This window comes from Populus nigra, chromosome 19, assembly GCF_951802175.1.
Source record: "Populus nigra chromosome 19, ddPopNigr1.1, whole genome shotgun sequence".
Lineage (NCBI taxonomy): Eukaryota > Viridiplantae > Streptophyta > Magnoliopsida > Malpighiales > Salicaceae > Populus > Populus nigra.
The window spans coordinates 2,714,900-2,742,660 of record NC_084870.1 but is presented as its reverse complement, the minus strand read 5'-3'; the positions used below and the strand labels follow the sequence as shown (position 1 = coordinate 2,742,660).

General features: G+C 32.3%; 3 protein-coding genes across 11 annotated transcripts; all 3 read right to left on the bottom strand.

Moving 5' to 3' along the window:
- Positions 1-1,423: 1,423 nt before the first annotated feature.
- On the bottom strand, positions 1,424-4,628 carry LOC133680270 (UDP-xylose transporter 1-like). Of its 4 annotated transcripts, XM_062103104.1 has the most exons (9): positions 4,436-4,628; positions 4,319-4,356; positions 3,300-3,436; positions 2,997-3,181; positions 2,823-2,890; positions 2,580-2,712; positions 2,146-2,307; positions 1,750-2,022; positions 1,424-1,650 (listed from the first exon to the last, which is right to left on the bottom strand). In XM_062103104.1, exons 3-9 carry the CDS (start codon positions 3,418-3,420, stop codon positions 1,561-1,563), a joined length of 1,032 nt encoding a protein of 343 aa, XP_061959088.1. In that variant the 5' UTR covers positions 3,421-3,436; positions 4,319-4,356; positions 4,436-4,628; the 3' UTR covers positions 1,424-1,560. The 4 variants fall into 4 exon arrangements, with proteins under 4 accessions (XP_061959088.1, XP_061959089.1, XP_061959085.1 ...); XM_062103105.1 differs by lacking the exon at positions 4,319-4,356; XM_062103101.1 differs by lacking the exons at positions 4,319-4,356; positions 4,436-4,628 and adding an exon at positions 3,876-3,995.
- Positions 4,629-6,377: 1,749 nt separating this feature from the next.
- LOC133680268 (uncharacterized) lies at positions 6,378-11,394 on the bottom strand. Of its 6 annotated transcripts, XM_062103100.1 has the most exons (17): positions 11,258-11,394; positions 11,036-11,127; positions 10,883-10,928; positions 10,684-10,795; positions 10,496-10,555; positions 10,297-10,401; positions 9,592-9,675; positions 9,377-9,492; positions 9,079-9,180; positions 8,893-9,006; positions 8,725-8,781; positions 8,547-8,613; positions 8,115-8,168; positions 7,179-7,253; positions 6,927-6,962; positions 6,644-6,732; positions 6,378-6,489 (listed from the first exon to the last, which is right to left on the bottom strand). In XM_062103100.1, exons 2-17 carry the CDS (start codon positions 11,106-11,108, stop codon positions 6,393-6,395), a joined length of 1,287 nt encoding a protein of 428 aa, XP_061959084.1. In that variant the 5' UTR covers positions 11,109-11,127; positions 11,258-11,394; the 3' UTR covers positions 6,378-6,392. The 6 variants fall into 6 exon arrangements, with proteins under 6 accessions (XP_061959084.1, XP_061959081.1, XP_061959079.1 ...); XM_062103097.1 differs by having other exon boundaries at positions 6,421-6,732; positions 6,927-6,997; positions 10,684-10,807; XM_062103095.1 differs by having other exon boundaries at positions 6,421-6,732; positions 10,684-10,807.
- Positions 11,395-21,077: 9,683 nt separating this feature from the next.
- On the bottom strand, positions 21,078-25,670 carry LOC133679457 (uncharacterized). The gene is made up of 4 exons (XM_062102059.1): positions 25,453-25,670; positions 24,227-25,359; positions 22,509-23,179; positions 21,078-22,365 (listed from the first exon to the last, which is right to left on the bottom strand). The coding sequence occupies exons 2-4, from the start codon at positions 25,327-25,329 to the stop codon at positions 21,344-21,346; spliced, it is 2,796 nt and encodes a 931-aa protein (XP_061958043.1). The 5' UTR covers positions 25,330-25,359; positions 25,453-25,670; the 3' UTR covers positions 21,078-21,343.
- Between the last annotated feature and the right edge of the window lie 2,091 nt (positions 25,671-27,761).

Genomic DNA, 27,761 nt, shown 5'->3' with positions numbered 1-27,761 from the left:
TTTGAATAGAAAAAAAATATTAATAATCAATATTTCTATTTTTATGAAAACAATGCACCATAGCCATTTCTTGTACAAATTAATCCCACCAAATAACAAAAGAAAAGGTTTAGTTATAAATTATTTTAGGGGAAGCTACTTATCTTGGCACACTTAGTCCATTTATTTATTGGTTTCTATGAAATTGAATTATTTATTTCTTAAAAATATAAAATTAAAATTTTAGTACCCCAAATATATATTACACTAAAATCTATAAATTATTTTTTAAAAAATAATAACAAAAAAGAAAGATTATGAAAACGTTATATACAAATATGCTAACCTATATAAAAAAACTAAGCAGATAAAATACAAAAGTATTCACAAAAAAATATTTATAAAGGATAAAACAAATAAATAAAAAACTTGAAGACTATATTAGAAAATTAAGAAAACAGAAATATAACTTCAAAACAAATACAGATGTAAGGAATATTAGAACATTAAGAAAAATTATTATTATTATTATTATTATTATTATTCAAGAAACACAAATACAAACTGCTTGGTCAATTTTAAATTCATGTAAAAAAGTATTTTTTGGTCTATTTATTTATTTTTTCTTTTCTTATGGTCCTTTTTATTTTTGAATTTGTAATAAGAAAATAGTTATCGGAGAGGTATATTATAATGCTATTTTTTTTTAAAAAAAGATGAGGATTCTTTTTTACACTTTATCAATTTCTTTATCGATAATTACATATTAGTTGAATTTTTAGGATAATCTGCTCATTAATATAAAATGAGAATATAATATCATGTTATTAATAAAAAAATATTTTTTTTTGTTAAAATAGGAAAAAAAATACATAAATAAGAAATAGGTTTTTCACTAAATAAACACTGTTTTTCTTCATAATTTTAATCTTTCAAATATTTATTTTAATTGTTATAAAATTCAACTTTGAAAATAGTCCATCTGTCTATGCTTTTACCTCCATTCCATATTTTACTACACGCATGTTACTATTAATTAGCAATACTTTTTCTGGACTCCACTTATGAAATAGTTGCACTTTTGCTTTTTACTATGACTTTAGAATTTGAATTATCCTTTATAATTTTTTTTATGATTTTTTATTTTATTATATTAAACTATATATAATTTTTTCATTCTATATATAATTAAAAATTAGTTTTAATCTGTGTAGAGTGTAGTTAAAATTGTTTTTTAAAATATTTTTTAATCAAAAATATATTAAAATAATTTTTTTTTTATTTTTTAAAAATTATTTTTTATATCAGTACATCAAAATAATTAAAAAATATTATTTTAAAATAAAAAATAAAAATATTTTAAATTTTTTTAAAAACAGTTTTAAAACATAAAAACAATCATATCAATTCACGTATAACTAGTTTAGGCCTGAAACAAAATGAGTAACAGTGAAAGGGTACTGTTTATTGAAAGAATCAAGATCATTTTATACTCGATCAACAAATTGTTTCTGGGAGAACAAACACCTGATCATACATGAAGCTTTTCTCTTTTTCACAAATTAAGCCTATTCATTTTAATTAAACAAGGGAGACCTTTGTTGATTTCTTTGCCTCGTGACCTTCTTTGTCTGGCATGCCCAGGAGTGGAGTGCTATCCTTGTCTTTCATCTGAAACAACACAAACAATACCATTTTCATTTCAGTTCCAAAATGTCTAACGCACGTAAAAGTCAAGATTTGTAACGCAAACACACACAGAGTACCTACCTGAGAAGCTAGAGAAAGGTCAACTGATTGTTTCTTTTTGTTGTCTTGGACGCAGAAATATGAATATAAGCCCATGCCAATAATAGCAACAAGTATTCCAATGATGTTTCTAATCGTGAAAGGGTCATGCAGCAGAGTATACCCAAAGGCAAGAACAAGGCAAGTCTTGAGGTGTCCAAGCACTTGATATGTGACTGGTGAGGTCTTGCCAATAACCATGAACGTGCTGAAGTTCACGGACACTGATATAATGCATGAAAGGATAATGAATGCCTGCATGGAATCAAATCATGCACCGCATGAGATCATAATCCTTGCACCCAAAATGTTTGTGTATATTGATAGTCAAATTAAGCAAGGAAGCATGGAAAAGAGATCGAGAGAGAGGATCTATACCAAGACTATTGAAGAATACTTGTATGCAAACACATTCTTTTTGGTGAGGAAATGATCTACAAAGGGGCCTGAGACAAAGAGAATGGCTGCTTGAAATGGGGCGGACTGGTAAAGCAGCTGTGTGGAAGACACATTCAACCTCTTCTGTATTGTATTTGTCAGCTGATCAAGAATTAAGTTAAGAATGAACTTGTCCCTATAGGAGCTAATGCTGCACCTATAGTAATAAGATTATTATTTTTATGTGAATATCGATGAGTACTGAGCTTAAACATTCAAACTTAAACATGTAATGTATGTAGTCTTTGCCATTATATTTGCAAACAGTCATTAGAACAGTGATATTGATGCTTTGTTCCCAGTAGTACTGTCATAATCAAGCACCAATTTGAAGCGAAAAACATTGATGGTGCATGCAAATTAAGAAAGGATACAATTTGCCCAACGCAGGTTGTTACGATGGCTAGGAGAGAGAGAATTGTTCCAACGAAATTGAGCTGGAGATCTGTCACAGAGGCAATGGCAACTCCACCAAGCAACACAAGGAGTGAAAGCTTTATCTTCTGGCTGCAACAAGTAGAAAATATAAATTTGCCTGTTAGAAACTTGGAGAAAAATCATTTAAAAATAATGCAATTAAGCAGTGTGTTTGTGTGTGTGTAGATTGTAGTTGAAACCTGAATTGCTTTTTCAGGAACAGAGTTTCCAATAGGACAGTGAATGGTATGATTGCAAGTTTGGTCATCTGCAATATAAAGAAGAAAAACCCCTCCAGGATGAAGATCAAGTAGAGAAGAAAGGCTAGGTAAACCACTTTGGAAGTCTCAAGTAGCAGTAAAATTGAGGTGTACCTGGTAGAAACCGATGGAATTGAATCCCAGGCTCAAGTTGAGAAGTCCGATAGAAACACCATTTAGAATTCCAAAGAGCATCACAGTCTTCATGTCAATGGCCTTGGCATCAAAGAAATGGAAACGTTGTGCCGCATGAAGTGTGCAGAATGTTACTATGAGGTGCCAACTAGTGAGAGTTGTAGCTGTGACATTATACAAGAAAGAAAAAAGAGAAAAACAGTCAAAATTGTTATATATATTATCGCAGTAGCAAATCTTCAGATTGAATGCATGCCCTCTCCAAGAAGCTAACAAAGTTACCAAATGGGAACCCAAGATTGCTCATTAAAGCTTTGTTGCAAATGACAATGGAGACAGATGATGCCACTGAAAGAAACAGGGCCCCGATAACACCCAATTGGAAGCTCGACATTTCTCCCATCTTACTGAAATCAGACCTACAAAAAAAAAAAAAAAACAAAAAAAAGGAAAAAGGAAAAAAAGAGTATGAGAGATGCCATGCCATATTTCTAGCTAGCATGTGCTTAGAGCCAATATATAAATAAATAAATAGATTGTTCTATATATAATATATAAATAAATGTTCTTACATACTAAAATTAACCAAGTAGGCAAAGTGTAAACTACTAGAGAATTAGATAACAAGAAAAAAATTTCAAGGTTAAGAATAGCAAGGCTTCATAAAGGAGAATGGAGTGATAAACAATGAGTAAACTATCATATTAATCCTTGTGTTATTTGCCAAACAATTAGCCAATCCCTTTAGTTTAAAAAACTCAATATTGAGTTTTCGTATTTTGTTTCTAAATTAGTTCTTCAATTTGATTTTTCCCCTGAAACATCCTCCATTTCAGTTAAATTTCCAATCTCACTTACCATGAGAAAAATTGAAAGTGCATTTAAGAAATGCAATTGGGCATGTAAAAAACAATCAATAATCAACTGTGGTAAATATTGTGCTTAACTCAAAGTTTTCGATATCATGACTAACTCAACAAAAGGGACTGAACTATAAACTCAAAACAATTCTGGTTGGTGACGATGGTGATTGAAGGTAGTTGGACGTTCATTGTCAATGAAGTGTTCAATTCATGTATGACATAAGGATGATGATACATTGAATCTTTTATTTGCAAGCACCAATGAACGTGAGATTCTTGTACTTGGTTGCTTGGATAACAAGGAAACTAAAGCTTATTATATGCCTGAGTAATGATTCCAAGTGTTGATCAAATTAGCACACCAACTTTTGTTCAGAAGGAGAAATTCTTAGGCTATATTGATCATGAGCAAGAAAAACATATATATAAACAAACTACCTTCAATGAAGATAAATTTGTTGGAGTTGTAAGGAGCCCTGGAAACTCACAAAGAAAATCAAAATGTTAATGTAAATTAATTAAAAACTGTTTATATGAATAGCCATGTACACAAACCTTGGAACTGATCCTTTTTATTCGCGTGGTGCTCTGTGTTTACAGGAATGTAGGGCTCCTACAATTCCATGCAATCACCGGAATCCGGCTGGTAAAATTGAAGCAAGATGTTGGAGATAGACTGGCCTGCTTGAATCGTGTGTGTGTGTGAGAGAGGGAGTTTGGCAATGGCGGAGCTTGTATGAGAATGCAACTTTGGCTCTCTTATATTTTTAGCAACCAAGGTTGGTGCCTAACTTTGTTATATTTATTATTATTATTATTATTTAAGATTGTTTGGTTTTGGGTTTTATTTTTTTCCCATATGGTTTGACTTACTTCCAGAAGGAAGGAGGTCGAGGCAAAACTACAGTCAAACAAGGTAAAATCTTCAATTTCAAATGACCAAGACACCGTTTTAAGACAGAAATTACTTGACATGCACTTTACAAAGGGTGTTCTGTTCTGGTCCAACACATTCTTGAGTATAATAATAATAATAATAATAATAATAATAATAATGTAACTAGTCTTTTTACCAGCATCTCTAAGCACTTCAGAGGATGGCAAGCAATTCTTACCGCACAAAAGAATGGAAGGTGAGATGAACATATCTTACCTGTTAGCGAGAGGTATCTGCCAATGTAAGCAAAAGATTTGGCACCCTCAACATCAATTAAATGTTAGGTGAGAGAACTTACTTCAATCTCACTCCAAACAGGACTTTTTTCTCCTGCTCTATTCCATCGAAACATCACCATCGCCAACCAGGCAAAACCTTCTCATAATTCACCTGATTCTGACTTGAAACCCACGATCCAGTTGAATTTTGAAGACTCCTTGGCATTTTCACTCTTACCTCGACTTGGAATATCCATCACCTTGAAGGAACACTCAATACTACCAGTTTAGCAGCACCTGTTCCAAAGTAACTCTGTCTAATATTGTCCACTACTTTGAGACAAACTTGATAATATCAAAGAAAAAAAAGGGGGGGGGGGATTTAATGGGGTAATATATTAAAGGTTAGATTGAGGTTTTCTCAAAAACTTATTTGAGCCTCTAGCTAGATAACATTTTGCATTACCCACTAATCTCGAGTTCCAAATTCACGTATGATTTTGCATTACTTTGCTTCTACAGTTATGTCAGGGCTCAAACCTACAAGGCCGCCCTCAGTTATCGACCATTCTGATCTTGTAGCGGCCACTGCTTCGGATCCTGCTCCTTGTCGTCGAATATTCTGGCTGTGTCATGGGAAAATATTCCCGTGATGCATTAATGCTTCTATGATGATCCCAATAAAAATCATTGCTTATCGACAAATATCTCATCTCTATTATGAAGACGTGAAACTTATCTAGAAAATGATGTTTTTTTATTTATTTATTTGCATTATACAGGGGCCAGAAACATCTCCTCTAGTTTAAATACTAAAATTAGAAGAAACTGTTCAAAAATCCTTATATCAGTTTAAAATAGAAATTTGTAGATGAGATTGGCCACTCCCCATCAAATTTCACTGCCAAGTTCAAAGTCTAAAAAGAAAGAATTATGCTGTCGAAAAGATTACAAAATAATACCAATTCGACAAGCATGCCATCTGACGACAAATTGCAAAATTTCAAACATGCTCAGCTCTTGTTTTTCAACGCAAGAAACGGTATTTATCACAGCTCCAAAAAGCTGGTGGAGCATTTTATAAAACTTAAATATAAAAAAAAAGAGAGCCCATTAAATCAGCCGATTCCTATATCAAGTCAAATCATCACTGACCCAAAATTCACGGAATGATAGACATATTTAATGCATTCCTGAAACCATTGCGGTTTTTTTTTCTGTTTTTTTTTTCTCTCCCTCCTTTTACCATATTCCATTTAGAACAGGCTTGCCTTGCCTACCTGAGTCACAGGCTGTAGGAAAAAGGGACCACACTACCGAATATGTCATCAAGACGATGTGCTAAACTCTAAACCCATCAAAGAATGGATGATGAACAAGCCGTCTGAAGACAACTTTCTATCAATTTAACTGAAATGTGAAGTCCGAATTTCATCTCATGTCCCGATGGACAACTACAACAAATATGGACAGGATACTCAAAACGTGAAACAGAAACTAAGCATGCCACTTTAAGCAAAAGATCTTCTGCGGGTTGAATCTCATACACATTTCAGGGCCAAGTGAGATGCAAGGAAGGGGCAGAAAGAGTTGGGGCAAAAAAATCACCCCTTCTTAGTCTGAGAGATGTATGCCTGTTCAGCATCTGCAAGACGACTCCGGAATAAAGACCACTCGTTTCTGCATCTTGCTCTCACCTGAAGAGGGGTGGAAAAGGAAATCTTAGAAAAAGAATAAACAGAGAGAGAGAGAGAGAGAGAGAGAGAGAGTCACTTCAGATCTTCTCCAATCTTGTATAAAAGGAAAACAACGATTGGTCTAACATGCGTGTGCATAATTCAAATTCAAAAGTGGATATGGATTTCACACTCATTTTGCTAAAGACACGCACCCCTTCCCATGGAGCTTTCCCCTTCTCTGACTTCCCCTGGACATTTTACAGAAAATTCCAGGGTGGTTAGACTACAAAAGAGAGACAGACTTGACAAGGAGAAGATAAAAATAAATAAATATAAATGCTTATATTAGCATCTTAGGAGGCATAGCACCAGGCACCAACATTCATGCAGTTGGTGGTTTTGATTGCAGAGTACCAAATGAATTCACTTCAAAATAAGTTTCATCACTATAAAACACGACTCACCTGGCTGCCAAGAGAAGGAATCACTTGATGAATAATCCACTGTGAATCAACCACTCCAATTTTTTCATGTGCAGGCTATTGTGTGAAGCAAAAAGAATTAATGTCATCTCAAAATGAAGGTTAAATAGCTGATCTAAAATATAAGACTTTTGTTTTTAGATAAAGGAGCCGGCAAACTAGCTTGGATCTTGTGTGGTGAATATAAAGATCCCAACAAACTAGGTTGGATCTTGTTTTTAGATAAAAGGAGCCAACAATTGGTGTCATTTAGCAAAATTACAAAATCCCAACTTCTGGGTTTATGAACGGCCCAGTTTTCTCACACAAGACTGATAAAAAGACACTTGGAGAAAGTTTATTACCATTGTTCAGCATAATGAGAACCCGCATTAGTGTTAACATGTGCAAGCGAGGGGGGAAGAGAGTCATTTATCATTTTTTGGCATTCAAATTTTTTGATTGTCTCTTACATGGGTTTGTGGAAAAAACTATGTCCAATACCCTTGACTTAAGTTGTGACATTGGCATCCACATACTTGATGTCTTGCATGCATGTGAGTGAATATAAAAGAGAAACGAAATACACCCTGATGTCTTGCATGTGTCTCTGTGAATAAAAAAGAACCAAATACCTTTTGTGTACCACAAAAAAATAATATTCGACATGAATTGTTGCATTTATAAAACCAACACATGTTTTGAAGAAGTTAAATATGTTGGGTTTCAAGTGATATTGTGTACTCGAAAAGAGGTAGAAGGTCAAAACACCAAGTAAGCCTTCAACAAAAGTTTGATCCAAGTCTATGCCATACCACACAAACATCATCAGCATGGTAGTTGGCATCTTCTACACATGAAGGTTCACAAGAAAGTAGTTGAAACATAATTTTCCATTAATTGAAAAAAAATAAATGAGAATTGATGAAAAACACTGACCTCTACACATCTTCTGAGAGCAAAATCCAATCCCCATCCATGCACCAAATCATTCTAAAAGCATACAGTTAAAACCATTACTTTAAAAGTAGCTGAAAAATAAAAAACACGAAGAAGATGATTTAAACACAGACTGGTGGCAATGCTATGTGCATGCTAACCATTACTTTAAAAGCAGCTGAAAAATAAAGCACACCGACAAAGATGATTTAGACACAGACTGGTGGCAATGCTACGTGCATGCTCTCCTTATCTCGTTCTATCTTCCACTACCTCCAATTGAGAATAGAGAGTTTTTTCCTTAAAAGACATAGACATCTTGCACCGTTTTCAAACTTCCAACATTACAATTATGCATGCTGATCCCAAAGGCATGTAATTATGCAAACAATTACAGATAACCTAGTATCACAATCTTTGAACATAGAATACCTGAATCATATGCCACACACAACGCCAAGCCTCACGAGAGAATACAGGTGCCATTATTTCCACAAAGCTGAAAGAACATAGCATATTTAAATATCACACACATGCACATAGGAAGTGAGTGTGTGTGTGTGTGTGTGAGTGTGAGTGTCAGAGAGAGAGAGAGAGTGAGAGAGAGTACGCAGCACATGGAGGCAAATGTGGGTCACTACACCAGCCTGGTTTCTCCTCTGTATCCCTGTTCATCAAAGTAGACAGCAACTCTTTATGAAAAAAGTTAAAAGAAAAAATTCAAGTCATATAAGACCACCCAGATCCAATAAAACACAGACACACAGAGCAAGCCTACTTGTGAACCTCTCTGTCTCCTCTCCTCTTCGTCATCTGCCATGTAAGTCCATTATTAGGCTCAAGACCTGGTTGAGAGATCTCCAGACCATGTTTCTTGATCAACTGTATATACCTAAAATTTGCATAGATGAATTAAAAGAAACATGTAGCTGTTGAAGAGAAAAAAAGCTGAGGGAAAACTTACTTCTCTCCATTAAAATGTTCTACTCCAAGATCTTCATCCCATATAAAAATATATTCATAAGCTCCAACAATATCAGGATGCAAAAACCTTTTTGCATACCACCTGTAAAACATAGGCAGGCATGAATGGCAGAGCAGACTACAAAGTTATCAGCTAAATGATAAGTATCAACATCCTCACAGTACAATGGGTAACTAACTCTACTCAAGGGTGCATTAATGAATATGGTATGTAGCCTGTTTTTACAAGTTCTTAATAACAGATATTGCAACACTGTACAGCAGAGCATAAACTTTACCATTTTGTTTGTCTCATTACGCTAACATGGATTGCACTTTTTGACCACTCAAACTGGTCCCACTCGCTTGTCCGGCCATCATAGTGGAAAAGCAAAATTTGGAAATCATCAGAAAACTATCACAGAATTAAGAAAAAAAAAAAACAAGGCTCAGTATCCATGGAAACAAGAACAATTTAAAAAACGAAGACTTGTGCAATGATCTTTCTGTATACCTTTTTAACTGCTGCGTTAATGTTGTTCCTCTGATCATAACCGACTGTAAATGTTAATAAATACTTTGGCTTCTTCAACATATCCTGCAAATTTCACTTGCTATAAGAATCTATTTCTGTGCTAATGATATCATTAACAGGAAGTTACACTTCAGTTTATATTTGACAGTATGATTCAGAGCTTATATATTGCATTTTAGATCTGCAATTTTGAAAATTGTATCACGTGGTTTGTAAAATCTGGCAGATTTATGATATTGATCTAATGTTATGATTTTAAGGAACCTCTATTGATCTCAAATAAAGAGAAAGTTTGACAACCTTGAGAGCCATTATGACCAAATGGTTTGTATTGAAGAAATTCCATCTAAAAGCTTAATCTGTTAATTGGAGGCCTAACAATATCAATATCCAACAACTAGATTTGCACCAGAACTTGAATAAATCCAATTTTCCATGCATGGAGATCATTCATGGCTCATCCATTTTGAAAAAAACACATGGCCTATGGAGTGTAGATGCCAGTTTCTTTCATTTTATTTTAATGTGTTACAGACAGATGGCCGCCACCTATTACATTAGCCATATGCAACGATATTAGATAGAAATGAATCAACAATTCAAAGATAATCCACTTGCTACCGCAATCAATTACAATGAAAACTATAGAATGTTATCTTTTTTATTCACAATTTCTAAGTATACCTCACTAGGTTCACCCCATAATCTTCGCAAGTAAAAGTCAGATTCGGCCACAACAATTCCTGGAGGCAATAACTCAGCACCACGAGGATTTGTTGGAACATAAATCTGAGAGCAAGTAAACAAGGCACAAGCATATCATTGAATGAACATGAAATGAACAAAACGAATGAGCAGTTAAGCAACATAGGTACATACTTACATTAGTGACATTGCTGCCTGATCCAAGAGTTTCAAGTGATTTGCTTCTTCTAAATTCATTCTGATTCACAATGGATATATCGAGAGATAATGTAAAGCTTGAATGTATGTGAATCTGAAATAGAGAAAACTAACTAAACCAAATGGAAACTCCAGGATTCTCCCGGAATAAGCTAGTGATCAACAAACCTTTGTAAATGTCACTGCTGGAAATGATATACCAACAAAAAATCCAAAAGCAACTCCGACGATTGTCACGATAATGAGCCTGGCACTATCATTTGTTTTCCTATAAACTCCACTGCAGGAGAAACTGGAGATTAATCAACCTAGATTAGTAAACTAATTATAAAGATACTACCTACTTGAACATCATAGTAATCCAAACCTGCGATGTATAGTCCCCATCTCGGCACGTCTTTCGATAGTCAAATCTAGAAACAAAAAATAAAAAACAAAAAAAATTCACATTCCGAGAAAAAAATTAAAAATAATAATCACATTGACATCCTGCAGCGCATTTTGTGAATCAAAGTAATACATTTCTTCAATTTGAAGACGGTAGATGAAAAAAAGATGATCGATAACGCAAGGCAGCCTAACTGACACGGCATATATGAATGATTCTTCAAGCTTCAAGCCAGCCAGCCAGGAATTTCAAATTTAATGAAGAGAAATTCAAAATCAGAATTCGAACTAACAAATCATTCAAAACAATTCGCAATACCACGAAATCTTGAAGGCTTTAGGGTTCGAAACTTACGCGATTTGATTTTATTGATGAAATGGCGAATTTACAGAGAGAGATTTGGGGAGAGTAGGTAGCCTGGCCTCGTCTCCTCCTCGTTGGGACTTTTTTAAGTTTTTTCAAAAACTCGTAAGAAGACAAGTTAATTCTATTCTTTTCTTTTCTTTTTTTTACAAAACTCGAATATATGTTCAAAATTATATATCAATTTTATTATTACATTATTTTAATTAATTTTTTTTGTGAGAATCATTAAATAAAAAAATTAATCTCTTTAAATTTTATATATTTATTAAAAAATATTATTTAGATAGAAATAAAGATATAAAAAAATAAAAATGAATGAAAGTCAAGACTTTGATTAATTTGTTTTTTTTTAAATTTAAAGATAAGTTAAAATAAAAAATATTTATAATAAACTTAAAGAAAATTTTATGATGTTGGAAATAGTGGATATTTACCATATATGAGAGAGATAAACCTAACAAGAAAAGAAAAGAAAAACTTTTAAAAATATTTTTTTAATAAAAAATTAATTTTATGATAGCAAGATGTTACTATAAGATAAATAATCTACATCATTTCTGATTCTAGTATAATAAAAAAAAATTATATGAAAAAACTTTGTCTCAAAAATTATGATTTTACACAGGATAATTTCATAATATTATGTTCATTCGCAACAAAATATTTTATTTGTGATAGTAAAAAAATTGCTTTTTTGGAGATATATATTATTTTATTAATCAAGTCACGAGTATCTAATATATTCATACCTAATAATTTTTCACAAAATGATGTGAAATTTAACGCAAACTATTTGTCCATAGAACTATTTATTTCATCATGAACATTTCTGTAACACTTTAAACAATGGTAAAAAAATTCAAATTTTAAAGAACTTATAATCAACCTCATTTAGATATTAATCTATTTGATTCAAAAGGGAAGAGCTTATATCGGTATCTCAATTTCAAGTTAAATATGAGTTTGATTCACATTTTATATTCTGATAAAATATTTACTATCTAAAATAAAAAAAAAATAAAGTCTTTGTTTGAAAAAATACGTTGAAAAGAGCATGTATATATATAATATTTCAACTAGATAGTACTTTCTCGGCTCTCTTTAAATGAAATCTTTTCCAAACATACATGTAATGGTTCCTTACTTTGATATGGTACAAATATCTTAATTTGATATTCTTAGATATCTTTTCAGACCACCTATTACTGATACTAATTAGCAGTCAAAAACTTTTATATATATATATATATATATATATATATATATTTCATGATATTATGCATGGACCATATATATCATGGTGACTCCTTTAGAAAAAATTATGGAAGACATAATGAAATGTGATAAGTGAGATTTTAAGTAAGTGTTTATATAATTTTTTTTCTATCAGAAGAAATGATTAATTGAAATAATGAACTATAATTGATACTGACATGTTTGAGATTGCTACATGTTCAAGATTTCCTTTCTTTAATCCTTTTCTTTCTTGTTGCAGGATATCTTGTTCATAACCATCTTCTCTTTGTTTCCCGAGCCTATAATGAGTTACAGACAGAGTTTGAAAATGTCAAATCTTTGATGATTCTATCCATGATTGAGAAGTAATTTGATTGGTATTACTCGTGATTTTTTCTTATATGTGTTGCAAAGCATCACAAATTTTGAAAAGAACCAAAATTCTAAATTTGATGTGGGATAATCTAGTATTTCTTCATTTATCCCTATCCAATTAAGAATGATCTTTTTTATTTGGATTCATTATTGATCCAAGATTCAATATCGAATTTCTTTCTAAGAAAAAAAATGGAGAATTCTCAAATTCAAATATTTTCTATACAAGATTTTTTTCATATCTATTGTACCATCCTTTACTAGATGCTTATTGACAGGGATACCTCCTGACATATCAAATAATTTGCTTTTATATATTTTGTAATTATAAAAATATCTTGCTTATAAATGAGTCTTTATTGTCTTCATAATTAATAGATTTATATAATAAAATATTACATATATAGTATTTTCTAAAATTATCCTTTTGGTTCGATAATGAATCTTCTTCAAAATTATTATTTTTTTCATAATGAATTAATTGGTCTTTTTCATATAAATTCTATTTATTTAAATCTTTATTTTGAATCTATCATTGATTCATTCTATTTTGCCATTTTTGCAATATTAATCTAGACCATATGATCTTATATAAATCGTATTCATTTTGATAATTATTTCTTACCCAGCTTTTCCATTCATTCATTATAAGATTTATATCTTTTAATTTGAACCGAAATCTTCCTTGGTCTCCAAAATAATTTTTTATTTAATTCTTGAGAAAAAAAAGATGCTCTATGATATTGAAGGACAAATCTTAACTAATATAGGTTGATAACTTGGACTTGTGATAATTTGTAAAATACACATACTTGTGACAAGGTCGTTACATTATAAAAATGAGTTCTTATTAATATTACTACAATTAAATTCCTTTTTTTTATAATCAAAATAAAGTGAATTAGTGTATTTTGAATTATTTTATTAATTCTTTTGTGATTTTATTTTTTATTATACATATAAATATATTTATTAATTATTTTTCTTAATGATTCAACAAAAAAAATGTACATTGATCCTTAGAATTATATATATATATATATAATTCCTGATTTTCAATCAAAAAGTAAAAGCTCTTTTCTAGGAGAACCAAAAGGAAGTTCATCTTACATTCCTAAAACCATTAAAAAAAAGATTTTTTTTTTATCTTTTCTTTTTTATTAGATCTTTTTAAAGGAATTTTAACTTAGATCTGAACTAAGATTGTAGTTGAAATAGGATCTTTATTTGAATATCATATGTTAATTAGTTTTTTTTATAAATTGAACTCTGTTATAGGTGCATTTAACATGCTTTTTATATTCCAATTCTTTAAATCCTTGGACCATTCAAGAATTTGAAATAATGACATTCAAATGATATTTTTAGCTATTATTAATGAAGGTAATATAATATATTTTTTAATAATTGATTAAATTACTAAAACATAATCTCTTATTGTTTCAGCAAGTAACACCTACACGCATCATTCTCATATGAGACGCTCTAAACAATTCATCACCATTGATCCTCATTTGAGTCTTATTCACGCACCAGAAAAAGACTTAGGCATGAGATAGGCTCTATGACTTTACAAGTTTATGAGCAAGAACATAGCCCCCACCATGTAAACCTTGATAAAAAATAATAATAATCCCAAATATGAAAAACATTTTTGGTAAAAGACTTGACAAAAAGTAGTCATATATGGTAGATAATTAAAGGGTAAATTTGTAATTTGAAAAAACAATTAAGCATGTAAGGTGCAAAACTAAAAGGGTAAAGTTGTAATTTTAGGAAACAAAATGCCTTTCCCGTTTGTTTTTTCTTTCTTTTTAGATTGATTGCATAAGTGGTTTAAAGAATGTGTTAATTCCACAAATAACAATATAAGTTTGTGAGACTTAGAGAGAAATTGAGAGAGAGAATTATTAAAGTGGATTAAACTTCGATGAGTAAAGATTTTCAAAAGAGGTAAAGAAAAAGGTTTGTCCTTAAGTTAAACTTTCAAGATCCATTAAATTGATTTATTAAAAGTATTAAAAGGGGATTTATATCTCTTTAGTTTAATCATTTATCTTAGTTTTTTTTAATGGGAAATTGAATGCCCCTTAATTGGGTTCGCTTGTAGAGAACAAAAATGGTATTATGAGTTGATTGAAAATAAATAATGGAAACTTGATTTTTGATTGAATACTTATAGGGTTTGTTCTAGAAATTATGTAGATGAGATAATTAAGTGTGTTGGAGACCAACCATAGGTTCTCAAACCATGGATGGCCAATCATGGTTGAGGGAATTTAAAGAAAATCTAAAATTTAGAATTAAATTTATGTATCATGGATGTGATGATATTGATTTATAGATTTAAGTTTATTATGATTTTTATAAATCAATTAGTATGTGATTGGGCTATTGTTGTTTTGGATTGAAAAGGTTAGGTATGTCCAAATGCCAAGTATATGATAGTTTAAATCCAATACCCACCATATATTTGATAAAATGTTAGACATGAGTTTTTATCGATGAAAAATTTAGACATTTAGATATTGAAATTCATCGAATAAAAAGTTTAGAAATTTAGACATTGAAATTTAGCAATGAAAAGTTTAGACATTGAGTTTTGTTGACGAAATAATTATATATTAAATTGGATTATATAAATGGTTGATATAATGCATGGATATTAAATCATATTATAGAAAATGGTTACACATAATATTTAGACATTAAATTGGGATATGCAATTAGTTGATGAAATGTTTGGACAATGAATTTGAAAATGGAAATAGTTGACAAAAACTTAGACATTAAATAAGATTATGGAAATGAATAAATTGATAAGCAAGAGTGACAAAATAAATAAGAATGAATGAAGTTTGTAAACAAAAGTGATATCCATGAACTTTATTATGAAAATGGATAAATAATATGTATAAGTAGTTGCAATAATGGTTTGAATAAATTGAGTGTGGACTTGGATATCTTATTGAATATTAGAAGGGACATCTAAAATGAGACCCATTATAGGAGAGGCTTACACAATGAGAGCACCAAGTATGTGTTCATCACCTTTCTTTTTTATTTTTAAGAAGTACTTTTTCTTAATTATATAAATATGAATACAATGTGAGTAAATGAATGACAAATTAATGAAAAGTACACAAATGAAAAATTGATCAAAGTAAACGAATTGAGAAATTAAGGTGAGTATAAGAATATGATTCCAAGTTAGGAATGAGAGTGGAAAAATGATGAGTAAATGAAGTACGATGTACGAGCATGAAAATAATGAATAAACAAAGTACAATACACAAACATGGAAAAGATGAGTAAAATTAAGTAATGTGAATGTGAAAATAATATCAAATGAAATATGCATTCAAGGCTATAAAATGGTATCAAATGAAATGTCTTTATGATAGGAAAATGATTTATAACTAGTAAAATGATTTATACCTAGTTGGCCATAACGATGGAGATTATAATTTGTAACTAGTCGGCTGTAATGATAAAGATTATGATTTGAAATTAAGTTGGTCGTAATAAGCAGAGGCTTTTATGAAAAAGGTTAAGTCGACCATAATGTTAGGGGCAATGAATTAAAAATAAGCCAATCAAAATGACGAGGGCTATGAAGTCTTTATGAGATGAACCCAATCATATAGGCTGGAAAGTAAATATGAACCAATAAAATGGCAGAAAGCCAAAGAATATTTTGAAAACTTGAGTTTGAATATCTTAAAAAGAATAGACAAGTTAATGTTATTGGAATGTGAAATTATAGGTAAATGTAAAGGCATCTAAAGTAAAATAAAAGATGGAAGTACTTATTTGTTAATTAATAGAATGAAATAAATCAATGAACGTATAGATCATAAATACTGAAAAGAATCAATGAGTACACAATCAAAATAAAAGTACAAGCTATGTATATTGATATAAAATGATAAATATGGCTGATGTTTCATGCCTGAGTTACGGGTATCAAGTTGAAGCATTATTATGGTTGCTTAAACATGAGCTAAGTGTATAGATATATAGGTTTAATAAATCTATAATTAAGTTAGAACCTAGGTTACAGGCATGAGGTGAATTAATGAACTCAACTAATGAATTAAAACATGGAACAAGGACTTTGATTTATATTGATGAATCCATAATTGAGTTAAAGGATAAACCATTGGCATTGAATTAAAATAATAAAAATGGTCAATCTAGGGCAAGACTCTTGATCTCTTAAATGAATTAAAAAAAACATAATATCGTCTCCTCTAAGTAACACTAATGGATTCCTTTTGAGTGACATACTAATGAGCCTAAACTAGTAACCAATTAATATAAGTTCAATAATGAAATAAACCCCTAAAAAATGTCTAATGGGTTAGAACAAACCCAAATTAACAATAATTATTAAAAATTAAATAAATAAATCAAATAGAATAATAAAAACAGAGTTTTCATGCTAAATTTTTTTCATGTAGCCCAAATCTCTAATTTTTGCACATTCTTGGTAGATTTTCAGTTCTGGTTTCAAACACAATATTCTCTTTTGTCTGAATGAATTATTGGCCTTCCCATATATGATATTAATTCTTGGGATGTATAGTTTTCATCCCAACTTGAATCGTAGCAAAATTCCATATGTAACTCTAGATAGTCCCAAATAGTACACAAAGGTCTAGTTTAACAGATTTGACAAGATTTATCTAGTAAATTCAACCATTTAAAATAATATGTTTCTAAACTCTATTTAATCTGAAAATTTACCATAATAGATTTTCATGTGTCTAGTATCTTTCTGTAAAAAGTTTATCTAGTTTCGATATACGGTTTAAGAGATATCCCTAATCTCGCAAAACTAGTTAGCAAATATTTTAAGTCTAAATTCGAACCTCACTTTGTTCATATCACTTTCTCTCACCTCTCTCAAACCAGGGATGGAAAAATAAGGAAAATAAAGTTTGGGACCACAACTGATTTTGCCCTTAATTTCTATAAACCTGAAGGGACCTAATATTTATAATTTAGAAAATATAAGGACTACAATAAACATTTTGCCTAAACTTTGTTAAAGCCACCTATTCCCTTCATATTTTTTATTTTAGTTTTCCCTTTATATTTTTTATTTTAGTTCTTCATCTTTCAATCCCATCATTCCCCAACAAAATGGCCATTAATTGGTGCAATAAGGGGCAAATTAAAAAAAAAAGACAAAAAAGGCATTATGAACAATTCGTCCATAATACCACGTGAGGGGTTCCACAATGCATTTTGCATAGTGGATTACTCACACATTTTAGATTTTTAGTTAATGATAAATAAAAAAGGAAGGATGAATTATTTTTGTTGTTGTGGATATTGTATGCTTTTAAGTAAAAGTTGTAGTTTTTGTTATCATGAATATAAAATATATGTGTGTGTGTATTTTTTTGAGAATGATGGATGGTGATCCCCAATGCCACCTTTGTTTTGATGGTTGTTATTTGAGATTTGTTGGTAGAGCTTTCATACAAGGGAAATGCTATCCAAAATTGAAAAAAAAATTAAGCTTATTTTACATGAGAATCCTTACTTTGTCATAAAATATTGCACATGAATCACCAAAGATTGTGTCTCTATAAAGGCTAACCTAGAAAATTATAAAGGGCTTATAGACTCTCGAGAGCATATACAAAATATGAGAAGAATCCTAGAGCTCATCACACAAGACCATGATGCTATGTGTAAGGTCTTTCCAACAAGTCTTCGTGGATCTACACGAGCATGGTACCATAGTATAGAACTTGGCCTTATTCTTCACTTTCATGATTTTAGCTCCAAAGTCATCTATCATTTCAGTGCAATCATTTCAACCAAAAAGATCATAATAAAACTCTTTGTCATCACACAATAAAAAAAATAAGAGTATCAGGAGTTATCTCTAAATATTCAATAGAGAGATGCTCAACGTGAAAGCACTCATTGAGCCTATTGCTACAAAAACCTTAATTAATAGAGTATAAAAGTGTTCTTTATATGAAAGGTTACATACTCTCCCAAACCAAAATCTCATCAGTGTCAAATATATAATAGAAAATCACTTTAGGGTGGAATAAGATAGCATAATTAGACAAGAACACTCTCATTTCCACTCATGAGTTAAGTCTTCACAACGTCATCAGTCTCCATCAAGAGTATCCAAAAAGAGCAGCAAGGGGCACATCCATAATTGCCTGACATTTTTAGGGCTTATGATTACACCTTTAACCACCACATGGGGACTAAAGAGCTAACTTCTATTAAAGAAAAATAATTTATGCAATATCCATCTACCTTGGAAAGTGGCATGAAAACAAGAAATCCTAATAAGTTGTCTTTTTTATCATGACCATGAGTATGACATTGATGAATGTTATGTCATGAAAAAAGAGATAGAAAGATTAATTGCTAGAGATTACCTTCACCAGTTCATAAAAAAAAAAAAGAAACAAAACTAGAACAAGATAAAAAAAAAATTGCACATTTGATGAGCTACCTGGAATAAGATAATTCCTTGATTATCCCATTTAGTATATCTCAATCTTGTGAATTTTCAATAAAAATAACAGTTTTTCTCCATATCTTTATTTGTGTCTCCAACATCTCTAAAAAAATTAAGAATGCTTTAACAAGTCCCCATGACCACTCGTCTTCATGTCCCTATAACCACTTGTCTCTAGGTTCCAGTGACTGTTTGTTTCCTGATTCCCATGACCATTTGTCTCTATAAAGATCAAGCATCCTTCTCCAAAAATCTTGGTAAATTCTCATACACAAAACATTAACGTGCAGACATAACTTTCATCTTTCACGTAGGCCTAACCATGATAATATTCTCATATAAACGTACAAGTAGCATATGTACAAAACAAGTAAGTTTTCTTTTCCACTTATGTTTATTAAGTCTTTCAAATGTAATGTTTAAAAAACTTGGGGGGAAATGATGATATAAAAATAAGATTTTATGAAAAAAAAAACATTTTTTAGCACTATTTGAGCCTAGGTCCAAACAGTGACCACATCACTATTTAGGCCTCGACCTAAATAGCTACACGCAATAAATTCTCACTCATAGCACACACATTTTCTAGTCTTGATGAGTGAGGAAACAACACCACAGATATGATAATTGTTTATGATTAACTGATATATTTTTTTTCCAAATACATATTTTTATGCAGGGCACCATCCTTTTCTAGCTGATGGTGATAGAGCACCACACTTTATGCAAGCTAGGCGCCTCTTTCTTGACTAATAACTATTTTCTCCAATGTATCACTTACATTCATCAATTACTCAGCTAATGACAGTCCCAGATGCTACTATCAAAGGTGGGCACCAACATTTCCTCCAATCAAACGTAACATCACTCTTCTTATTCAAGGTGAGCCGACGTGATCAAGGTCTATAAATTTCTTAGGTCACCAAGTAAACAAAGAGGGCTTTTCATACTCAACATTCTCTCTTCAAAAATTCTCTTATACTATTATCGACTTAAGCATTAGAGAGTCCGTCATTCCACGAGAAACTCATTTTCTCAGGATTACTCAAGCTCGGACACAAGCTAAACACGAAGCCCAACTTACACACTTAGTCCAGGTTTTGTAGACCATGGAAAGCCCAATTTGAATGACGAAGTTTTTTCTCGATTTTATTACAACTCTTAGCTTTCTCAACCCCTAGCCTTTACTTTTCATCCATTAAGATTGTGGCTCCTTTATTTTTCTATTAATTTGAGAAATGCGTTATAACAAGAAAAACTCAAAATAAAAAAAAAATATGTGACTTGAATTAATGAAAAATAATAAAATTAGTGATGAGGGACTATATTCATAACTAACCAAGAGTTATATGGATGCACATGACAAGAATATAGGTAGAATGATTATATTAAGAAAATCTCAAAAGTAGAGGGATGAAATATCTCGAGAATCTCATTAGCTATTGATGAAATTAAGGAATTGATAAAAAGACAATTATAAGTGGATCATGTTAAGAAAATACTAAAAATATAAGGATGGAATATCTTAAGAGAATCTCTTTAGTGAATGATGAAAGGAGATGATAGAAAGACAAACACAAAAGTAAAAATACCACATTAAAAAAAAATGAAAAGTTGAGGGATGAAATATCTCAGAGATTTTCAGTAGCTATTGTGAATGGAGATGATAAGAAAATGTAAGAAGATTTGCAGTAATTAAAGAACATAGTTTTGTTTTGAAGACATTTAATTATGAAAGCCTCTTTTGGCTTCATAAAATTACACATCTCATTTTCCCCAACAACAATTCTGGTCCGCAGTACCTTTAATTAGTTGGGAAATCCAATCAAAGGAAGAAACTTTTGTCCACCTTTGAATCCAACTGTTTCCTCCACTTGATATCTCCAGTAATCATGTGTATGGACATAATAAATGTTTCAAAAGAACAAAGAATATTAATCGATCACAAAAATCTTCAGTCATCAGAATTTTGCGCATTGTTTAGGCAGGCCTGTTTCATGATCCACACTCACAATTTCTGTGGCGTTGTCGCACCTGAGTACATCTTGACCCAACTTAGCTCCAGCTGCCTTCAGACCCTTGAGCGAAACAGGTTGGTTGAACAAGTTAAGTGATGGCAATTTTGATGCTGGAGGAAACTTACCATTTGGCAAAAAGGATCTAAAATCTTCCTTCAACAATGGCACCTCAAAATCTGTCTTGTCATGCTTAACAACATTGTCCTTTGCACTAATGTGAGCCCCTGGTTCCATATGGTTAGTCGAGAAGCTTGCCTGGTTCGGAAAGTTGGGGTAGAGACTAACATAGCCTCTGAGGTACATCATGTCAATGAGGAACTTCTTCCATGAAGCTTGCCATCCATTTGTTCTTGACTTTGGGATCTGAACTGGGTTTGCCTTGGCATCTTCAGTGAACCTCATGTTCATGTAAACATAGAATTCTCTCCATTGTTTAGGGAAGAACACTGCACCCCAACTGCAAGGTAGTTGGTGGAGATAAGGGGTGTTAGGATGGATTCGTTTAAAGAACTCAGTTGCATTCCATCTTGGCCTTTCTTTCACCACCTCCACCAATTTAGGCGTGTAAAGGGAGATGGAGGAGAGCTCAGGTAGTGACACTTGTGGATCATAGTGATAGGCCAAAAGAGCATATTTGATCCATAGATAGTAGAATGGAGAGACTTCAATATCATCTTCGAGTAGGAGGCCATAATCATCATCAGATGAAGGGTACCAACTTTCACTGACTGCTCGAATTAGGCCTCCTTGGATGATTCTTCTTCTGAGGGTTTTAGGACCATGAGGCCAATTAAATGAGCTCACTAATCTTATAGTTTCCTCGTCAACTTTACTGTCCACGTTGAAGCTGATGGGGATTTCATCCCCCACATAATAAGCATCGCTGAGAGATTTGAGAAGCCTTGTTAAAGAAGGAGCACGATTTTGGGTGATTATGTTGACAGAAATCCGCATTTTATTCCAATCTGCATAGGCAAGTTAAATGTATGGTTAGTTGAAACAGCTTGGCATTTGCTTAATGGAGCTGAATCAGAATATTTATCATTAGGCTGTTACTTATTTAGAGAAAATAGCATATAAGGGCTGAAAAGCTTGGATGCGTTCTTACTTGGCAAAGCTGTTGATCTTAGATCAGCCATCCAAAGAACCTTTGATATTGAAGGCCTTGGCAGAAGAACCATTGTTGTGCCATTAGTATTTGTCTCCGTCGCCATTTTCAAGGCTTTCTTCACATTAGGATCAATGTCATTCACTGCGATCAAAACACTGGGATTGTGAATCTTGATCAATCCTTTCACGCTCGAGTACACTGCTTGTATCACTGGCACTTCTGAATTTGATATTTCCGTCTGCGCCGCAACTGCCAAATCAAATATCTTGAATCTTCGCTCTTTGCAGACCATCTTAGGCCAATTTAGAGAAGTTGCAGCATCTTCACAGGGGCAAAAATTGCCTCCAGAGACAACAATGTACGCCTTTTTGCCAACAGTAGACCTGAACTTCTCAATAAGCGGTGCAAGTGCTTTAACTTCATCGACCGAGTGGGCATAGAAGAGTGCGTCTATCTTTTGAGGGTGCATTGCTGCCCATTGAGTCACATAACCAGTAGACAGTGCTTTCCACCACTGATCATCTCGGACTTGAACAATGTCCTTGAAAATTACAGTGGTTTCAGAAACATAAGCTAGCCTGTGCTCACTATCACCCCATGTTTCCTTGTCGTTTGGATCAACCGGAAGCACAAATGAACCAGCATTTCTGTACTTCTGTAGCTGATAGCTGCATGCGTTAAGGAAAAAGTATAACATCAGAACTAGTTACCTAACTGGAGAACTCGTCATTCCTCCACAATCAAGTATCATGGTACCATTTTTACCATAATTTCTTATCTTGGTAATGATCATAGCAGTTAAATGACTTAAAATTTCATGGATAACAATAACTTCAGCTTTGAAAACCATTTGCACAAATTCAAAAACTAAAAAATAATAAACATTAATCCATTTGAATGGTTGGTATTATGCTTATTATACAAGAGCCACTAAAATCAGTAATGGAGCACTCTCCATTCTCCATTGATGGTACACTTGAACTTACTCCTAAGCCCTGACCAAAATAATACTCAATAATGAGCAGATAGTGCTACAAGGAATCTCAAAAGGGAAGTGCTAATTCCAACTAATTTTTCTTTTTCATCTCATTTATCAAATTAAACATGTATATAATTAAGAAGAGACAGATTAGTGGATACATAAATATCAGTAGTGGAAAGAGGATACAGAGTATCATCTTGAAATGGAAAATATTATATTAGTAATGATAATAATAAACTAACAGAAGAAAGGTTGACCCCATGTTTAAAAAAGGGAGGCCATGCTAAGCAGATTCTTGTGTCGGATGCTTGCCGAGATGATTATACATTTTAGATGAAAATTAGTTGTGTATCATTTTTGTATGAAGCAAAACCATTAATCTATTACATTTTTCAAACCATTAATCTAGTAAATTTATGATTCTAACCATATATTATTGAATAGGTTACCAACCCAATTAAAGATCAATTATTGTCATAGTCGGACTTGGGTAATGTGATGATAAAACAACTCTTCTTTAAAGACATTTTTTCACAATGTTTTATAACTATGGTACTGGCTTACAACTAGCTTAAATCAGATAGAGAGATATATGATATTATTATTAATGTATGGAAACTCCAGTGCCCAGAAATCTAGGCGACTCCTCAGGTCAAAGTTTACAGGAAAACCATCACATTTAATCTTAACTAGGAAATGAAAGTGATCAAAATGCAGTAAGAAGTGGACATACCTAAGATGCAGATCTTCTCCTGTCATGAAGGTCATAGGTGCCTCAATGAACAGTGTCTTGACGAGCTCTGCAGATAAAAACCATGAACTGGAAAGAAAATCCACCTGCACAATTTTATCAACTGTTATGTCATAAGCAGGGTCAGGCAAATAGAGCCCTGCCTCTTTGGACCGGAACTTTCTGTAGCTAGGGAACGTAAAGTCCTTTTGCCTGAAAGGCAAAATCCTTCCTATGCTGCCCAAAACCGAGTTCTTGTATTTTTCTGTCCCTGCTACGTGAGATAATATCTGTAGCATTTTCCTTCCTGGAATCATGTCATCATCAACAATATATACAAGATCGGCTTCGGTTTGTAAAGCCATCTGGAACCTTCCATAGTACTTGAAATCATAGCTAGAACTAATGAAACTGATTCTTGAATCATTGTAGCTGTTTACAATTCTCTTTAGTGAGAGCTCATTTGGGCTCCCAAATGAAAGTACCCAGACATGGTGGAAAGGAAGCGTCTGGTGAAGCAAAGAATCAAGCTGGGCACAAAGCGTCTTTCTCTTGAAATGGTTTAAGATCACTGTGACCCTCGGCTTATTGGGACCTCGCAAATCCCACTTGGACTTCATTGCCATTAGCTCAGACAGAGTTTCTGTTCCAATCGACTTACTTTGAAAATCCAATACCTCATCATAAAGCTCTCTCTTCAACTTAATCATTTGAGCATCATTTGACTTCTTCTGCTGGAAATCAATTTTTTCATGCTCACAAACTTCTGATGGATTGATTGGCCGGATTTCTGCTGTAACAAGAGAAGCAGCTTCCTGGTACCGACCAAGAACATGGGGTGGGATAATGAAGTGTTTCCATTGCTGTGCGATTCTTGTAGCCCATGTAAAGTCTGGTTTGGTTCTTAAATCTATTGTAGGGCTCATGTAGTATAGTAAGAAAGTTGCATAAACTGCAAAAGCAAATTGGAGACAAGTAAGAGCAGTGACAAGCCTTGCCGAGGAACTCCTCTGTACCTTGGACTTGGCCTTTCCTCCCACATAATCACTAAGCATCCCTTCCAAGTAATCCCCACTTTTCATCGTCGAATTCCGGATTAACCCCATATCTTGAATTCAATTAAAATCAATGTTTACCTGCAAGAAAACGCAAAATCAATCAATCAATCAAACATACAGAACTCCACAACTAGAATATCAAACTTTCATGCTGGGTTCCTTGACGCTAACCAAACAGTATAAATTCAAAATATGGTGAAAGATTCAACGATGTTAGACTGATCAGGAAAGCCCCGAAGGACTCTAGTACTTGAAAACGAGGAAGAAGAAGGCAAGTTGATGGTGTTGGTAAGAGTTCGTGTAGTAACGGATCCAGTGCCTTTGTACACACTTATATATGAATGTATGGAAAGGTGATAAAAAGTGCAAGAGAAGCAGCACCCCATGAGAAATGCATCAATGGTCACATGGTCTAAACGTTGATATTAATAAAGTATCAATTTAAACAATGTTTCAACAACTAATAGTTTAGTACTGTTAATTACTTGTTCAACAAACGCGTTGCCTCCATTGCTTGCTATGCATCTCTCCCTCCATCATGCCCTTAAGACAACATTTTAAAGCCAGTTTTGATGCCGCAGAAAAGGGCTAGCCCAGCGTTTTTTGGCACTAGCCCTTGTGGTGTTATTTACTCTCTCTAATAGATTAAACAGGATATTATTAATAAATTAAGCTAATTAACGATCCAAATCCCAAGAGACCCAACTGACAGAGAAAAGACTTTTACTCCAATTAATTAACTAATGTCAAACTCTAGTCCCTAGATCAAGAGCATCTGTCCAAACTCCAAACTCAGGTTGAATGCATGAAAAATACTCCATTGTGCACAAAAAACACTGAAAGAAACGAAGAATATTAAGGCATTACCTTGCGTACAAAGAAAATGAACTACAGACGACATGCAAAAAGCCCTTTTCTTCTCCAGCAAATGAAGCACGCTAAAAGCTAGCTAAAACCTCAAATACACACAAACAGTAGTAATATTAAATCAATGGCTGATAAGAGACCTCGTAAGATTGCAGAGAAAAAAAGCAAGAATTATTACATATGAAAGATTTGAGTGTAAACTGGATCACGTATATCTATATTATATATTGGTTTATATAGCCAAGTTTGACTTAGCATATCGTACATAGTAGATGAACGTGGCAGCAAAACTTTGTTAATGGGCCTCTGCCAAACTTTCGCAAGTTGAACGCAAAAAATCATAGACTAGATTGAATTTGCTTGTGGGAGGTAGCAAGTTTTGTCGCTTTCTTTAGAAAGAAAACAGAGAAATTAAAGTTAGAATTTGATCATCTATATGTTCATTCTTCCTTCCTCTTTTTGTGACAATCAGTCAAGTCCTGTTTATAGGTGAGTTGCCATTACAGTTGCAGCAGATGATCGGTGAAGTATATAACCTTGATCTTAAGCAAATTATTGAGTAACTAACTAAAGTACATTAGTTATAGTTTATAATTGATTATTGGGCTTCTAGGAATTAAGAAGAGGAAACTAATAATTAACTAAAAAGTTTAACAAAATACAATAGTGCATGGGAGAATAGTTGTAGCAGTAATTTTTTTTTTTTTATAAATGTATTAAAATAATATATATTTTTAAAAAATTTATTTTTAATATAAGCACATTTAAATAACTTTTTTAAAAACTTAATTTAAAAAAAAACTTCGAGTTTTAACATACTTAGGCTTAATGTACAATGAGTGATTTTATAAAAATATATTTGGCAACAAAAAAATATTATCGTATATTTATTAAAAATATCAAATTAATACTCTTACCATTCAAATTCAAATGTATTTTGAAAAATACTATAAAAAACAAGGTATAAATATGTTATAAAAAACTACCTTAATATTTTTTTTTAATTTGAGATTCAATCTTTCACAAATCACACACACACGCGTTATTGAAAAAGAAGAGACTAGATAAAATTCAGGTAACAGATACATCATGGAATTTATTTATTTATTTACTTTAATGAATCTTTGGCCTTCTTTGTCGTCCAATCTACCTGATAATGAGTCACCAGTCACTACTTATATTTATAACACACACGTGTATAGAGTTATTAATTATTTTTTTTCAGTGAACATCGTTTATCCTATAGGTGAGAAAAAAATCAAAAAACTAATTAAATAAAAAAAATTAAAAAATAATAATAATAAAAATCAAATCATGAAAAAAAACCGATTAAAATTTTAAAAAACCCGACCGGTTCGATTTCGGTTTTATAAGCCTGAAACCGAAAAAACCAAACCGAACCAAACCCCAACCGAAAAAAATCAAGCCTAACCAGAAAAAAACCGAGCCAAACTGAGTCAAAACCGAGCCAAATCGGTTTGAATCGGTTTTTGTCCTAAACAACCAAACCGAAACCGATTGGTTTGAACCGGTTTCGGTTTTTTTGTTTTTTAAATTTCAGTTTGGTTTTTATCAAAAAAAACCAAACCAAACCGAAAATGATCACCCCTAGT